Source organism: Eubalaena glacialis, chromosome 2 (genome assembly GCF_028564815.1).
Source record: "Eubalaena glacialis isolate mEubGla1 chromosome 2, mEubGla1.1.hap2.+ XY, whole genome shotgun sequence".
Taxonomy (NCBI): domain Eukaryota; kingdom Metazoa; phylum Chordata; class Mammalia; order Artiodactyla; family Balaenidae; genus Eubalaena; species Eubalaena glacialis.
Window position 1 is genome coordinate 120,990,950 of NC_083717.1, and position 16,134 is coordinate 121,007,083.

Sequence of the window (16,134 nt, forward strand, 5' to 3'; positions counted from 1 at the left end):
CACCAGCCTCACCTGGCTTCAGTCTCAACTCCGCTCCTCTCCCCCCAGCGCTTCCTGGTACTAGCCCCGGCGAGCGTTGGAACTTGGTCTGGTCCTTCCCTCTCCCCGCCCCCATCACGGGACCCCGCCCCTCCTGGGCCAACCAGCAGAGCAGTTTTGAATCCTCTAGCTCAGGCCTTCCTGGTTTGGAGTTGAGGGGAAAGAACTCTTAACTATTTAGGGTCGGCGAAACTGTAATCACAGGCCTGGGGGTCCCCAAGAGGGCTCCTTTACCCGGAGAGCCTCTGAGAGCTTGGTTTGAAGCCATCACACCCAAAGGAGAGGACAATTTCCCCCCCCTTTTTTTTGAACTTTTTTATTAATATATTTTTTTTGTTAAATTTCTTTGTATTTTTTTTTTCCTGCAAGACTTGGTGTTGGTGGCACTGTTGTAGTTTAACTTCAATCCCAAATTCCATGAAATACAAATTAGAAGTAAAGGTTGAGAAGGGAGGAAGAGGGAGGCAGGCCAAGGAGTAAACAGAGTTTGACTAGAAAAAAAGAAGAGTTTGTGTGTGGTGGGCATTCCCAGGCAAGGCCATTCCTTGAGGGAGGGGGTTGGCAGGCAGCTTGCCTCTGCCTCATGCAGGGGAGGGAGGAAAGATCCTCTGGGGACCCTACAGTACCCTCTTCCTAGGGCTTCCTGCCCCCAGGGGAAAAGCTAGTACCAGGGATCAGCCACAACCTCAAACAGGGCTCTCCACCCACCTCTCACCCGGGTTTGACTCTCACCTCTGCTGTGCCTGGAAAGTGTGTGAGAGACTGGCTTCCTTTGATCCCCTCCTTCTGTTGGTTTCCCATTTCACAAGATTCTGATATGATGGGGGAAGGGATATAACCCACTTAGGGACTACTAAACAGCTTCTGCTGCCCTGTGAGTTCTTATTAGCTTGTCTGGTTTGTTCTCCAGAAATGCCTTCCCAGCCACTACTGCCAGAGTTGGGGAGTGGGGTCCTTGCTCAGGTGCCTCTAACCCTCTGCAGTAGAAATGTCTCCTTCAGGTCCCTTAGAAATTTAATCAAAGGCCACATGTGAGTCCAGACCAACCAAACAAACTTTTAGGGGGGAGAGAGAAAGGTGGGAGAGGGTGGGCTTGGCTGCATAGGACATTTTCTTTCCTTTACACGTTGCTCTTGACATGGCATGCCACCCTAGGGGGTTGGATGAGGGGCTGGCTGTTGAGGAAAGAAAGAGGGAGAAGATGCTGGGGAGCCATTCTACTTTTCATTCCCCTCATCTCCTTCAGGGAAGGATGGAGCTCGGCAAGAACCTAGCTCCATGCTTGGAGGTGAGGTAGGATCCTCCAAGGTCAGAGATGGAGGCTGCACCCCCTCCAGCTTTATCACTAGGCCTCAGAGGGACGCCAGGCCCTTTGGGTCAGGGAGTCACAGCAGCATGGCCAGTGCCTCGCCCAGGATACAGTCTTCTCCCGTATAGAGTACACCCCTTCTCCATTTTCTCCTTCCTTTCTGCTCAGCTTCTGGGAGACTCCTCAGGACACCAAACCCCAACCCTCATCCAAGTTCAGGTCTAAAGAAAAGGCAGGGAGGGTGTGGGGCAATGGTCTGACTTAGAATTGTGTGTCTCAGAGAAGACAGCGACTCTGAGCGAGAAAAGCCCTTCATATGTAAACAATCTAGAGAGAGAGAGAAGGGGTGGGTGGGGAAGGGAGTGAGGAAGACTGAGACGGAGCCAGAAGGAATGAATCTGAAAGGAGAGAGGGAAAGAAAAAAACAAGAGAAAACCAGAGGGGGACAGAAAAGAAAGGGAAGGGAGAAGAGAAAGAAAGATAGGAGAAAAAACAACCAGGAGGAAGAAAAGAGAAAAAGGCAGGTCAGAGGAGTGAAGAGGCAGCAACCAAAGCCAGAACTAGGCCAGGCAGGAGCCTCAGGTGAGGAGCTGGGAGAACAGGAATGCCAGGCTGAGGTCCAGAAGGGCCACGGCTCCCACCACCAATGGGTTGGCAGCTCCCTAGAGAGATGGGGGAAAATGCAGTCTCAGTGCCTGAGGACCGGGTCCAGCGACGGGTCCCACCTTCCTGCCCTGGCTGAGGTGGCAAAGCAGAAGGGTCCCAGGCACCTCTCCTCAGAGGCCAGAGCAGGGAAATCTCCAACCTTTGCTTTGGATTGCAAAACATTCCTCTGCTCCCAGGCAGGGCCCCACCTTCCCTCTGGCTCCCTCAAGTCAGCCCATCCTCCCTCCTCCTTCCACTCCCCTCCCAGCAGCACGTGGCCCAGGCAGAAGGTGCCTGGCCTTAGTATCAGACTTTGGCAGCAGCAGCCTTTACTGCAGTGAAGCAGAGAGGGGATGAAGGGGTGAGGATGTGGTTGCTAGGAAACAAGAGAAGGCCTGGAGTCCAATCAGAGTGGAGGGTACTGGGGAAACTCCACCCCTCCCAGTTTTCTGCCTTCTTCCCTATTTCTCTTCTTCCCAGGAGAGGGAGGGAGAGTCAGAGTAGGGAGGGAACAAGCTTTTCCTTTTTTATTTCTGGGCACCAAAGAGAGAAAGTGTGGAGGTGGGGGTGGGGGTGGAGTAGGAAACCAGGAGCCGGAAATGATATGAAAGGAGAGCAGGCAAAGATGTTCTGGCTGTACTGTTAATTATTCGTAACAATTATTCGTAACCTTGGTGAGTTACTGTAAGTGCTCTGGGCCTCAGTCCTCCCATGTGTCAAATGAGGTAGTTGGACGTGAAGGTCTCTAAGGTTCCTTCCAGCTTGCAAATTCTCTATTTTTTTGAGGTGGGATATAGTCCAAGACTGGGCAGGCAAAAAGGAAGCTAAGTGCAAATCAAAGCCCCCCAGGGGATCAGAGAGAGGTCTGGAAAGGATGAGAGGCCAGGCTTTGAGGAGAAGCGGGACCAGGAAGGATGGGAGACTCAGAGGGCACAGGGCGGGGTGGGGCGGGGTGGGGCGGGGGTGGGGGTCTCTCACCGGCTGGGCGGGCCTCTCGGACGCAGCAGCCTCCTCAGCCTCTTCCATCAGGCACCCGGCTTCAGGACCCCTTGAGGACAGGCCCCTCAGGACTGGCAAGGCTGTGGGCTCCGGCTCCGAGCGCCCTGGGGTCCTCATCTGGAGCAAGGGCTCTTCATCCTCCCCTTCCTCCTCTCGAAGACTTCCGGAACTGTCGCTGCAGCCTCCGAGGAGTGGGGAGCCATCTCTGGGCTCTGGCCCCTGCAGCCCAGCCTCATCCTCTGCCTCATAGCCAGCTAGTTCTTCTGCCTGCTCACCCGGGCCCCCCCACTCCTCAGGCCAAGCTTTGGGGCTGGAGAAGGGACCTCGGTCCCCTCCAGAAGGCAGTGGGCTCCGGCAGGCAGTGGGTCGCCAGGGTTGGCGGGAGGAGGCAGGGCTGCTGGGCAGTTCAGGGGAGCCCTCTGAGGGGGTCAGTCCATTCTCGTATACCCCAGGGCTGTCCTCATCCAAGGGCTCTGTGTCAGAACCTTCTGAGTCCTGCCTGGGTCTGCGGCCTGGGGCAGGGATAGCTAAGAATCAGAGGGGCCGAACTGGCCTTGGGCTGCAGAAGCTACAGCTTTATCCCCCTGCCTGGGCGCCTCCCAGGACTCTGGTACCCCCAGGTTTACAGCCTCTCATTGCCAGACCCCAAACCCCTAGTCCTTATGACCCTATTTCATAAATTCCTACTTCGCTCCTCAAACAACTGGGCCTGGTCCCCACGCTCTGTCCCCTTAGATCCTCATACCCTGGCTTTTCCCACCCCAGTCCCCTGCAGGGATTCCCTTCCCCTTTCTCCATGCCCAGGCCCCCCAGCTCCCCAGGAAGCCACCCCCTCCCCCGGCCCCGCCCCAGGCTGCCCACGCCTCACCTGGGGCCTCCAACATGGGCTGCAGGTCCTGGGCTATCAGTTTGGCCATTCGAGCTGCCTCCACAGCCTTCTCGGCGACACTGCTGGCTGCCACTGCCTTTAGAAGGGCGTCTGCTGCCCTGTCGGGTTCCAGGGACACTGTCTTAACAGACCTACTCCAGTCCCTTGGCCCAGGTCCCCACTGCATCACATCCCCCAGACCTGAGCTCACCTCTGGACTCCTCACCCTTGCCCACTCTGCCAGCTGCTCCCCTTCCCCGGCCTGGCAGGACAGCTGGCCTTTGGTTTCCTCCCCTAGATCTGGGCCACGCTTGCTGTTATCACACCTTCCTGCTCCTCTCTCACTCCCTCCACCATTCCATCCAGTAGTAACACTTCCCTTCCTCCAGCTGCAGGGCCAGGCCCTCCCCACTGCCCTCAACTCTGTTATTCCATTCCTGTCCTGCTCCCTCCCAGTGACAAATGAGGCCTCACTCTCTTAGCACATCTCTCTGCGGCTGCACCTGCTTGGTGCTCACAAGCTATGCCTCTTTACTGTGTTGCTACCTCTTGTTATGAGAATTTTACATCTTGTTTTCTTCAGCCACTTCTGTTATCACATCGTTCTCCCTGCCCCCATCACTGCCACTGCCCCCCCCCATTTCCTCATTTCTGAGCTCTGGAACTGGAGTAAGGGTGGGTCTCCCCTTTCTGCTACTATCTATTCCCTCTCCCTGCTAACGTGCATGCTTTCTCACCATTGTGCTTATACCTTCTAAGAGGTGAGCTCTTAATCTCCCTTCCACAACTCCCCTTCAACCCTGCTCTGCTCCTTAGTTACAGGTAACCTTGAAGCATTATCAATCCTTTCCCCTCTGTTTTTTCTCAGTTCTCCATCTGATGTCAGATGTTTCCTCAATTTTCCCTTCCCTTTTACCTTCTGCTGTTAATCATAGATGCCTTGTAATTATTATTATTATTTAACATCTTTATTGGAGTATAATTGCTTTACAGTGGTGTGTTAGTTTCTGCTGTATCACAAAGTGAATCAGCTATACGTATACATATCCCCATATCCCCTCCCTCTTGTGTGTCCCTCCCACCCTCCCTATCCCACCCTGATGCCTTGTAATTATTAAATTAGTTCTGTAATCTTGACTGAAGGTGGGGCGTAAAGGATCAGAGGTAGAAGTAATCAGATATACTTGCCATGGGCTTGAATGCATCAAGACCCATGACTCCCTCTGGCCCTGGGCCTGTTTTATCTGGCCTAAGAAAGCAGTCTGGGTATGGGGGTAGGGAGAAGGGTCATGGTGTCCCCTGTCTTCTTAGGTCTACTTCCTCTCTATATACCTTGGGAGATATGGTCAGCCTCCTCCCCTCAAACCTGGTGGGTCACGACCTTTAGAACCTGCTTGGAGGGATCTCAGATAACCCTGCTCTTCTGTCTTAGGGCTTTCAGGATCTATATGCCTAGCCCTGTCCTGAAACTGAGCTGGTCTCAGAGTTTAAGGCAGGGGATGAGGATCACAGTTTTGGGTTGCATTGAGTTCTGTTGGCAGCCAAGAAACTGCAACATTGACAAGGTCCTGTATTTTTGACTTTGGAGGGTATGGTTGATCAAATCCTAGCCAGTAGACCCAGTCAGTGCTCAGGCATCAGGCCAGGCTCAGGCTACCTGGCAGAGGCACCTGCTGCTGGGGCTCTGCTGTTTCCACGGCAACCAGCAGCCAATCAGGTTTGCCAGGCCTGTTGCTGGGGAGACCAACCAGCCTCCTCCCACTGCCTGATCTTTCTGGCTACAGAGATCAGTTTTTCCTGCACATGCCCACTCCCCATCCAGCCTGAAGTGCTCCCTGGTGCTCTGCCCTTCCCCTTCCCTGGCTTAAGGCCCTGGACTCTAACCATCCAGACACTCTGATGTATCTACAGATCGACATTCTCTGGTTCAGGCATCTACTCTGGATATGACCTGTTCACTCACATACACACACACACACACACACACACACCCCTTGTCACCCATTTTACAAATTCACTGAAGCATATTTGGACATATCTTGACTTTTCATCCTCTGAAACACTCTCAAATTCAAACAAGATCCTTCAACTGTGCCCTCCCCTTTAAAGAAAAGCCAATATCTAAAAATTCCTATGTGTAAATTGTATAAATCAGGGGCTTATGAACTCCTTACAAATAGATTTTTGGCTTTCTTTAGTCACAAGCCATATGCAGCTATTAAGCACTTAAAATGTGGCTAGTCCAAATTGAATGATGTACTCTAAGTGCAAAATACATATCAGATTTCAAAGACTTAAGAAAAATGGGGGGGGGATGTAAATTCTCTCCTTAATTATTTCATATTGATTTTAGGTTGAAATGATAATATTTTGGATATATTGGTTTAAATAAAAATATATTATTTAAATTCATTTCATCTGTTTCTTCATATTTTTTTCATACAGCTACTAGAAGATTCAAAATTATGTACTAGGCTTACATTATATTCCTACTGGACTGCACTGCTTTAGATAATGAGGTTCCTGATGCATGAAATCTAATCTGATTTGCAGAAAGAAAATTTCATTTATAGGCAAGTCTCCTCGCCTTCAACCTTTATCCGTTGGGTTAAGGGAGGCAGAGGAGACAAAGCTGAGAGGGACTATCTTTTCAGGTGGAGAGATCAGCTGTACAAACTAGACCTTCCCAAGGCCTAAGGCTGAAATGATAGCAGACTGTGGGCTGGTTTGGATGTGGTTACGAATGTACACTCCCTGTCTCTCTGCCGGGGGCTGCTGCTCCCAGCAGCAGAGTCCTGGAGGCCGGATCAGCTACAAGAAGAGGAAGACTAGGGACATGTCTGAGTTCCAAGAGGTTTCCTGGGCCGGCACAAGGCAGCGCTCATTGCTACTCCCACACACAACGACACACATCCCCACAAAAGACACTGAGACACGCTTACAGTCTAACAGGGCTTTCCTCAAATACCTAGCCACCCACAGTTACACCCACGTCCACCTGTAGCCTCCGATATAAACACCTCAAATACCCAGGGCTACAAATGCCTGGCCCTAGGCCTGCTCTTCCCCACCGGGCCCTAGGCCTTGCGTCTTGGTCCTCCTTTAGGCACCACCCCCTTCCTTATCCCTAGAGTACCTTCTCCCCTTAACCCCGCTATGGCCTCTGCACCGGGTGCCCACCTGGCAGCGGCGATCTCCTGGCGCTGGCGGGCAGCGCTCACGGCTCGACGGGCGCCCTCGACGGCCCTGTCCACCTTCTCCTTGACTTTGCCCCGCCGAAGGGCCAGAGGAAGAAGGCTGCGCACGCGCCCCCCGTGCACCAGCCGGTTGCGCTTGTACTTGCCCTCCTCGCGGGAGCCGTCGGGGCGGGTGGTGCGCCCGTAGCCGTGCCGCCGGTTGCCCAGCCACTCGCCCTCGTAGCGCAGCCCGTTGGAACGCTGGCTCACGCCATAGCCGCTGCGCCGGTCGGCGCGCCATTCGCCCGCATACACCTCAGTGGCCGAGCCCTCGATGAGGGCGGGCGGCGCCGGGGCCGGGGGCCCGCTGGCCTCGGAGCCCGGGGGTCCCGTGCTGCCCACCTCGCTGCTCACCTCGCTGCGCAGCGAGCCCCTCTTGCTGCCCAAGGAGCTTCGGCGCCCGCCCGCCCGGAGCCCGCTGAGCAGCAGCGAGCGGCGGAAGAACCCGCCCGCCGCGGGGGTGCGCTTTCGGCAGGCCGCGCCGTCAGCATCCCCAGGCCCGGCCAGCACGAAGCCTCCCCGGGAGCCGGAGGCCGGGCTGCCTCCTTCGTCCCCGGGCAGGGGCAGGGGCGGGGGCGGCGTCGGGGGGTCGCTGTGGCCCGAGTCCAGGGAGGTGCGGCGGGGCGAGCGCAGCAGCGCCGCCTGATGGTAGGGCACACTCTGGCGCACCCCGTAGCCGTGGCGCTTCCCAGCCTGCCACTGGCCCTGGTAGGTGCCTGCGCGGGGCGGGGTAGGAGGGGGAGAAAGAGTCAGGACCCGCCGTTCCTTGCCACCCCCAGCCCCATGCGCCCCTGGAAGCCTAAGAGTCCGGTGGGAGAGGTGGGGGCAACTGGCGTGGAGGTCGGGGAAGGGCACCAGGAGCCGGGGACAGGCCAGGTGGGGTCGGAAGGTGTGGAAGAGCAGAGGGAAGACAGGCAGGTAGTGGGAGATTCGTGGATTAGGGCCGTGCAGGTAGACAGGGGAAAGGGGGAGGGACAGACAGGCTCGGGTGTGTGAAGGACAGACAGTCCAGAGGGTGTGAGGGACAGGTTGACGGGGGTGTATAGATGGCATATGACAAGCAAAGAGAACTGTCAGGGGCTGACTGAGGAAATGTGAGGGGACAGGCAGAGCAGAGGTGTTAGGGACAGGCAGGTGGAGAGGGGAGGTGTGTGGGACAGGCAGACAGGGGGTGTGTGAGGGTTAGGTAGATGCGGGGTGTGAGGCTCAGGCAGACAGGGAAGGGGTGAGGGCAGGCAGATTGGGGAGAGGGAAAATCAGGCAGGGGACAGACAAATGAGGAAGGCGTGTGTGATGATGGGAGGAGAGGGCAGAAAGATGGGCGCAGGGGCGCATATTGATGCGGAAGGCGTGTAGGATAACAGCGGGGCACCGGGGGTTGTATGGCTGGGGAAGGCATACGCAGGGCAGGCCAGCGGGGAGGCGCACGCGGACGAGCAGACAGACAGTAGTGGGCAGGGCCCCGCACCTCCGTCGGAGTAGGTCTCGGTGCCGTAGCCGTCCTGGAAGCCGTCCTTCCAGAGCCCGGCGTAGCGCAGGCCGGACACGCTCTCCCACACACCGCTGCGCCCCTTCAGCCCGCCCAGCCACTCGCCGCGGTACGTCCAGCGGCTCTTGCGCTCCACGCCCAGCCCTTCGCGCTTGCCCTGCTGCCAGTGGCCCTGGTAGCTGTGTCCGCCGGGCCCCGTGAAGACGCCCAGTGACTCGAAGCCCTGCGCCCAGCAGCCGCTGTACTCGCCCTGGGCGCCGGGCCCCGTGCACACGCCGTAGCCATGTGCCCGCCCCGCCTCCCAGCCCCCCACGTAGCAGCCCCCGTCGTCAAAGTCGAACTTGCCCCCGGGGGACATGCATGTAGTTGGCGCGGCCTCAGCCCCCCGGTGGCTCAGCGCATCCTGGGGCTGGAGAAGCCGGCTAGGGGCCTGGGAGCCGGGCGAGGCCTGGGGGCGGGGGCAGTTAGACCGGGGCCAGGCGGGGGGCGCCCAGCGCGGGCAGGCAGGGCCGGACCCTCATCCTGAGTGGCTGCGGAGAAAGAGGGGGGAAGTGGCGAGCGAGGCCCCTCCTCTTTGCCCGTCGCTCCCTGGCCCAGTGGCTCCGGAGCCTCAGCACCGCCCCCCAACCCCCCACCTTTCAGCAGCATCTTCCAGCAGCTCCTAAGCTTTGGAGGCACGGGGCTCCCCCATCCCTCCGTTCTTGTAGAGGGCCCCTCCCAGGGCTTGGGGTCCTAACCCCAAGCAGGAGTGCCACTTCTCCAACCTGGAACCCCAAAGTATCGAGTGAGGATGGCAGTTGGGGGGGGGGGTTCCTGAGAGGGGGCTGGGCAGAATCGTAAGCCACCCGCTTCCCTGGCTGCTGTCAGGACCCCTCTGCCCCGGTTCTTTGGCTTCCCTGGCAAAGGTCGGGGGGGTGGGTGGGTTGAAAACGTAGGGGGGAGATCGGAGCAAGGTGGGCAGAGGGTTTGGTGGGGGAAAGGATGGGGATGGGGGAGGCTCTGCAGGGGAAAGGCGAGGGTGCCGATGGGCAGACAGGCAGAAGGGAGGGGGCAGGTTACTCACCATGTGGACTGGGGCTCAGGCTGCCTCCCAGGCACAGCATCCATGGCAGGATACCTCCACTCCCACCTCGCCCAGACAAGACAAGCCCCCTCCCCTTCCGGAGAGACTGCTCCAACCCGGAGAGCCCAGGTGGGGGAGCCGCAGGAGAGAGTCCCCTCTCTCCCCAGCCAGAGGAGCAGGCAGTGGGGGGAGCGCGAGGTAGTGGCAGGGGTAGGGGGAGATGAGAATAGTGTAGGGAAAAAAAATCTGCCTTGGATGGAGGTCAGGAAGAGGAGCTGGGAGCTGGATGGGAAGAGAGAGGGGGCTATCAAGAGGGGGTGTTTTTATTATTTTCTTCTTCTTATGGTTGGGAGAGGAAAAAAAAAATCAAAATTCTGATTCCATCCCAGCACAAATCAATGTTTGCTCCATCCCAGCATCACGGGGGAGGCTGGGCCAGGCAGATTTAAAGGGGCAGGGAGAAGAGAGGAGAGGAGAGGGTGGGGAGAGGAGAAGATGAGGAAGAAGAGACAGTGGCAGTGATAGCGTTGGGGGGCGGGGATGCCTGGGCAGAAAAGGATGGGTGCCTGCTCAACCTGCGATGAGGGAGGAGGCAAGTAGAGAGGAGAATGAGAGGCACAGAGACCCCCAGGGTGGAAAGAAACCCTGGGATGCTGGCAGGGAGTGGGGTGAGGCTGAGGGGAGGGGAGAGGAGCCAGGGGGAGGAGACTGAGCTGAAGATGGGGAGGCTGGGGGAGGTCGAAGCCAGCGGGGGGAGGAGAGATGCTGGCGAGGCCGGGAGAGGGCGAGAGGAATACAAAGAAAGAGGTGCAGGGGTGAGAGCTAAGGTGGGGGGAGATACTGTCGGAGAGGGAGAAAGGGAGGGAGACCCATTCTGGGGCTGGTGAGGGATGGCAAGGAGAAGAGAGGCAGGGGAGGAGGAGAAGGAGGGAGAAGAAATAGATATGGAGACTGAGAAGGCGAAATAAGGGTTGTGAGGGAGGGAGAAAGCTCTGCACAGGGAGGGCGGGCTTGGGCAGAGACATCTAGCCAGGAAGAGCCCAAGCAGGGGCTGGAGGGCCGGAAGTGGTGTTTCTGGGGCCCTGGGGAGAAGGATGAACCTGCCAGCTGCTTGGACTGAAGCCAGGAAGCCTTTGGGCCTGGATGCCTGTGTCCACCAAGTCCACTGTCCTTCCTAAGAAACTGCTGCAGGGGACCAGGAGGTTCCCCACCTGTGCTTTCTGAGCAAGCTTGAAATGGGGCCCTGCCAGGAAACCTGGACCCACAGTGTTTTTCCAGGCTGCACCATCTTCCGCCCCCCACCAGCTATTTCTCCCTGGGCTGTCCCTCTGAAGCAGGAGGGCAGACATGAGGGGGTGTATTGGTTTTGAATGGGGAACAGGGGATCATGTTTGGCAGTCCCATGAAGATGCTGGGGCTTTGGAGTTGTCTCTTTTGCAAACCTAGAGGCAAAGACACATTTGGGGAGGGCCCTTATCGTGGCAAGGCCCTCTTCAGCCTTCCACCGCTCCCTGACCATTCACCCGAGGGGCAGCACATCCTGGGCCTTCCTGTTTATAGACAGAAGTAGGCACATACTGTCTTCCCTCCCCTCAGCTTACTAAGATGCTGCATCTACCCTGCCCCTAAGCATTTAGGAAGGAGGACACAATCCAGTTACAACAGGGTAGATAGTCAAATGCACTCAAGTCCTTTTCTTTCTTCCTTCCTTTCTTCCTTCCTTCCTTCCTTCCTTCCTTCCTTCCTTTCTTTCTTTCTCTCTCTCTTTCCCTCTCCATTTCTTTGTTTCTTTGTTTCTTTTTCTTTCTTTCTTTCTCTCTTTCTTTCTTTTTTGGCCGCTTGCAGGATCTCAGTTCCCAGACCAGGGATTGAACCCAGGACCCCAGCAGTGAGAGTGCCGAGTCCTAACCACTGGACTGCCAAGGAATTCTCTAAAGTGTGTTTATTTTCATACAAGGTCTGGTCCACCCCATCATTTTACTGGAAGATAACTGAGGCCCAGGAGGGGAGATCACTCACCCGAGGTCACACAGTAGAGGTGGCAGAGCTAGGATTAGAACAGACTTCAGACCTTTTGAACCCTGTAATTCCTCCCAGGATTCCTTGTACTTGGGAACCTCCCTTAAATTCAGGAGATCCATTTTTGATTATGGTGGTAAAATAAAGAGCATGAGGTTTGGAATAAACAGGAATTTCCCTTGCACTTTGTTTTTCTAAAGGTGGATATGAAGTTGGAGAAACACGTAAATTTTAAGCCTTTAGGGATGGGACCACATCTTCTAAGGATGTGGTCCCAGCACATGGAACATGTCCTAGCATGGAACAGGGCAACTGTGGGTCTACTTGGGACAAGAGTGGTGGTGGAGAGGTCCTTCCTTCCTCCCTCCCTCCCTTCCTTCCTTTCTCCATTCATCAGACATTTACATAGTTTACTGTGTACCAGGCACATTGCCCTGGGCTACAGATCCAGTGGTGAACACTGCAGTGCCTGCTCTCATGGAGCTCACTATCTAGTAGAGAAGACAGACAACTAACAAGCAACTCTAGAGTAGTTTGTGTTATGACAGGGGTAGAAATAGAGAATAGGGATGGAACCTAACTTCGGCTGGCTCCCTAGGGAAAGAGGCATTGAAGAGGAATCCAGAAGGAGTTCTGGGGCAGGCCCAGCTGCATCGCATCACTCACCCCTAGATATTCAGGCCTTCCTTCTCCACACAGTGCCTTGTACTATCAGACCCTAAGATTCCCCTTTTCTCCAAAAAAACAAAGTTGGGGGGGGGAGGGTGGGCTGTGAGGAAACGAGAAAAGAAAAACAAAGATATGGACCTGAGGAGATGTGTGCCCTGTTCTTTAGGGAAGAAGGATGGCAGGGTAAGTGGAAGGTGGGGAGCGATGCTTGCTGGTAGGGTGAGTCAGTACTGAATTCTAAGCTGCAAATCAAGGTATAGGTCTGATGACGCCCTGAAGAAGTCACTGGCAAAACTACCCTGGCACTTGTGGGGCTCACAAGTCTTAGCCCCCCCATATTGCCCTGAGAGAGGCAGTTTTCCAACCTCTCTCTGGTCTGTCCCTACAGGTCCTATAATCCCCTCTTTTAGGGTAAAGATGCTTTTTTATTTTTTCTTTTCGGAGGATGCACTGGTTTGTTCTACCACAATTTACCAATGCCTGGGGGTCATAGAAAAGGAAAGCAACATGAAGTGAAGCAGCTCTGGGCTTGGAGCTGCACTGTGGGTGGTCCTCCACCTGCATTACTTCATTCAATCCTCACAACAAAACCTAGCTGTGAGCAGCCCAGGCTGGAGGCCAAGAGCTGGGCTTGCAAAGATGGACAGACCTCAGTCTGAATCCTGACTCTACTGCCTGCTAGCTGGGTAAACCTGAGCATATTCCCTAACTTTTCCGAGCTGCAGTTTGTGTATCTCTAAAATGGGAACGCCCCAACCATCCCCCAGCTTATGGTGAGGATTGAAATGATCATGTATGAATAGCACGTGTGGTTATATATAGAGGGAAAACCACCTGGTCTAGTGCCTCGTACATAGTAAATGCCCAGTAAATGGGGCTTGAAAAATAGGTGGCATTATGCCAGTCTTATAGGTGAGGAATCTGGGACCCAGAGGTTAATTTGCTCAATGTTGCACAGCTAATATATGGCAGCGTTTGGAGTTGAATATCTGTCAGACTCCCAAGTGAGTATTATTTTAACAAATGCAATTTGGGGGCCTATTTCTAAAAGTAAAACATGCTCATTGTAGAAATAGGAAAATAAAGCACAATATCAAGAGTAAAAATCACCTATAGTCTCACTGCATGACAAACACTTGAGCATATTTTCATATCATCTTCTCTTCTATGCATTTTTTATTTAACATAATCAGCTAAATGATGCATAGACAATTTTGTATCCTACTTATTCGCTTTGCATTACACTGCAAGCATTTTTTCATGTCATTAAAACATCCTTGAATTTTTAATGGCCGCATAATATTCCACTGTTTGGATGCAGCATAATTTGTTTAACCATTCTAGCATAGCACTTTTATGCCATTTGCACAGTTTTTGCTATTAAAAATTAACATCTTTGTTTTTTGGCTGTGCAGCAGGGCTTGCGGGGTCCTAAACAGGGATTGAACCCATGCCCTCGGCAGTGGAAGTGCAGGTTCCCAACCACTGGACTGCCAGAAAATTCCCAAAACATTTTTAAAAGAAAGCATCTGAGATACAAAGATTTGTATAAAAGATGTTAATTTCTGGCAGTTCCCTGGGGGTCCAGTGGTTAAGACTTGACGCTTTCACTGTGGTGGCCCAAGTTCAATCCCTGGTGGGGGAACTAAGATCTCACAAGCTGTGCGGCCCAGCCAAAAAAAAAAAAAAAAAAAAGTAAAAATGCTTTATCATGGAAACTTTCAAAGATAGACAAAAGTAGAATAAAAACTCCTATGTGCCCATCCTTCAACTTCAGCAATTATCACTTTTGGCTAATCTTATTTTCTCTTCTGCCATTTATTTCAAAACTTAGCTATCATGTTATTTCAGTCTATGGTTTCTTGAAGTTGGATTCTTAACAGTATTAACAGACCCAGAATTACTGGGTGAGAGGATAGAAACACTTTGTAAGATTTTGGATTTATTTTGCTAGAATCACTTCCAGAAAGGTTGTACAAATTTGTACTCTCCCCAGTGACAGTGTTGGTATTATTGCACCCCAACCTGTATTTCACACACACACACACACACACACACACACACACACCCCTTCTGCCAACTTGACAGGTGAAAAGTGCTTTTTCTCATGCACATTTGTTTGATTGCCAGGCTTAGACTGAGAAGGCACTGCAGTGGAGTGAACCCCCTGAAGGACCCTTAGAAACATGCTGATACCTCCTGGGGACCCCAGCCAGGGCCTGTAGGCTTGGGAGTTCATCTTCCAATTGAGCTTCCCCCTCTCCCCCCAGGGCAGGGAGGAGCTTGGGAAGCTCTCCCACCTCATCCCACCGGCAGCCACCAGGGGTCAGGATGGGGCCAGAGATCCCCATGGTGGGAGAGAGGGTAAGAATGGCCTGCGTGGGCAGACACTGCATTTCCTCTATTTGGCCACTGCTGGCAGGACATACAGCTCCCCTCTGCCTATCAGATCATGATTCCACAATGTTCTTCCCTGTGTGACCACCCCTGCCTCTCACTGCTCCCGGTTTTGGCTTGCTGAGAAGGGAAAGGGTGCTTGAGATCTCGTTTCTGCTTCTTTCTCCACACTCTCTGTGGGACTGGATTCTCTACGGAGCAGGGGTTTTTAACCCAAGGTCTATGAACTGAGGGACCCAAGGATGGGCCTTAGGGACTGTGAACCCTCTGAAAATGGGCAAATGGAGCATGGATATCCATTTTTTCCCCTCTGGGGAGAGGACAATAGCTTTCATGAGATTCTGAAAGGGGCATCCATGCCCAGCAAAGTCCAGCATCTTCTGGTACCCCCCTCATCCGTCCTAAGCCCATTTGTTTCCTATGGTGGCTGTGAAGGGAGCAGCTTGGTATTGGAAAGAGAAGTAGTCCTGGGGGTTATGCTACGGGGTTGGGCCTTCTACATCATCCAATGGAGCTGAGAGAAAGAGTCTGAATTTTCCCTGGGGTGGGATGGGGAGGAGAAAGGGAGACGGGCAGTCATTGGGACTGAATTAGATTTGGGTACACATTAAGGTACCCTGCCTCACACTTAGGGGCACATGTTTGTATGCTTTAAATGATCAGTGCGGGGAGCAAAGGATCAGGGGAAGGAAGGCCTGGGATCACCCAGGCCATTGGTCTTGGAGCCTGTACCTCTGAGCCATGGGTGGCGGCAGGGGTAAGATGCCCAAGAGGTAGAGAAACCAGCCAGGTTACATTCCACCAGGGCACTGCTCTGTGTCTTATTTCATCACAACTTGCTCGAAGTCCTAGCCCCTGTACATGTGTGGATGGGAGATGGGGTTAGGACCCCCAAGATCCCCAGAGCAGTGCAGGCTGGCTCTACCACGGAGAGAGGAGCTGGGGGCTTGGAGAGGCTGAGAGTCAAGGCTAGAGTCATCCAGCACATCAGATATGAAGAAAAACCTGAGCATTCCTAAATCCCACACTAATACCCTGGTTTATCTCATAATAATGGTTTATATTTGTACATAAAGGTAACCTGAGGATACAGCAAATCATGATCATTACCCACATCCCTTTCTGGCAGCAGAGGAGGAGGCAGCCAGTAGAGACCTCATGGTTAAACCACAATTATCATACGGGTGTGAATATACGGCCTTCTGCTTCAGGCTCCTCAGTTTCCAACGTTCACTCTGCACTCAGTTGCTCCCTCATCTTATCCTCCAGGGTGGAATTTCACCTCTTGCAGCTGCAACTGCTATTTCTCACAGAATTTCCTTATTAAATGGGAAATTAGCATGTGTGAAAGACAGATTAACATCTAGTTGACTCTTTCTCTCTGATGAAAATAGAAAATAT

General features: G+C 53.8%; 1 protein-coding gene across 1 annotated transcript; it reads right to left on the reverse strand.

Moving 5' to 3' along the window:
- Positions 1-1,926: 1,926 nt before the first annotated feature.
- JPH4 (junctophilin 4) lies at positions 1,927-8,943 on the reverse strand. Its single transcript, XM_061182382.1, has 5 exons — positions 8,565-8,943; positions 7,041-7,812; positions 3,861-3,979; positions 2,972-3,504; positions 1,927-2,010 (listed from the first exon to the last, which is right to left on the reverse strand). The coding sequence occupies exons 1-5, from the start codon at positions 8,941-8,943 to the stop codon at positions 1,927-1,929; spliced, it is 1,887 nt and encodes a 628-aa protein (XP_061038365.1).
- Between the last annotated feature and the right edge of the window lie 7,191 nt (positions 8,944-16,134).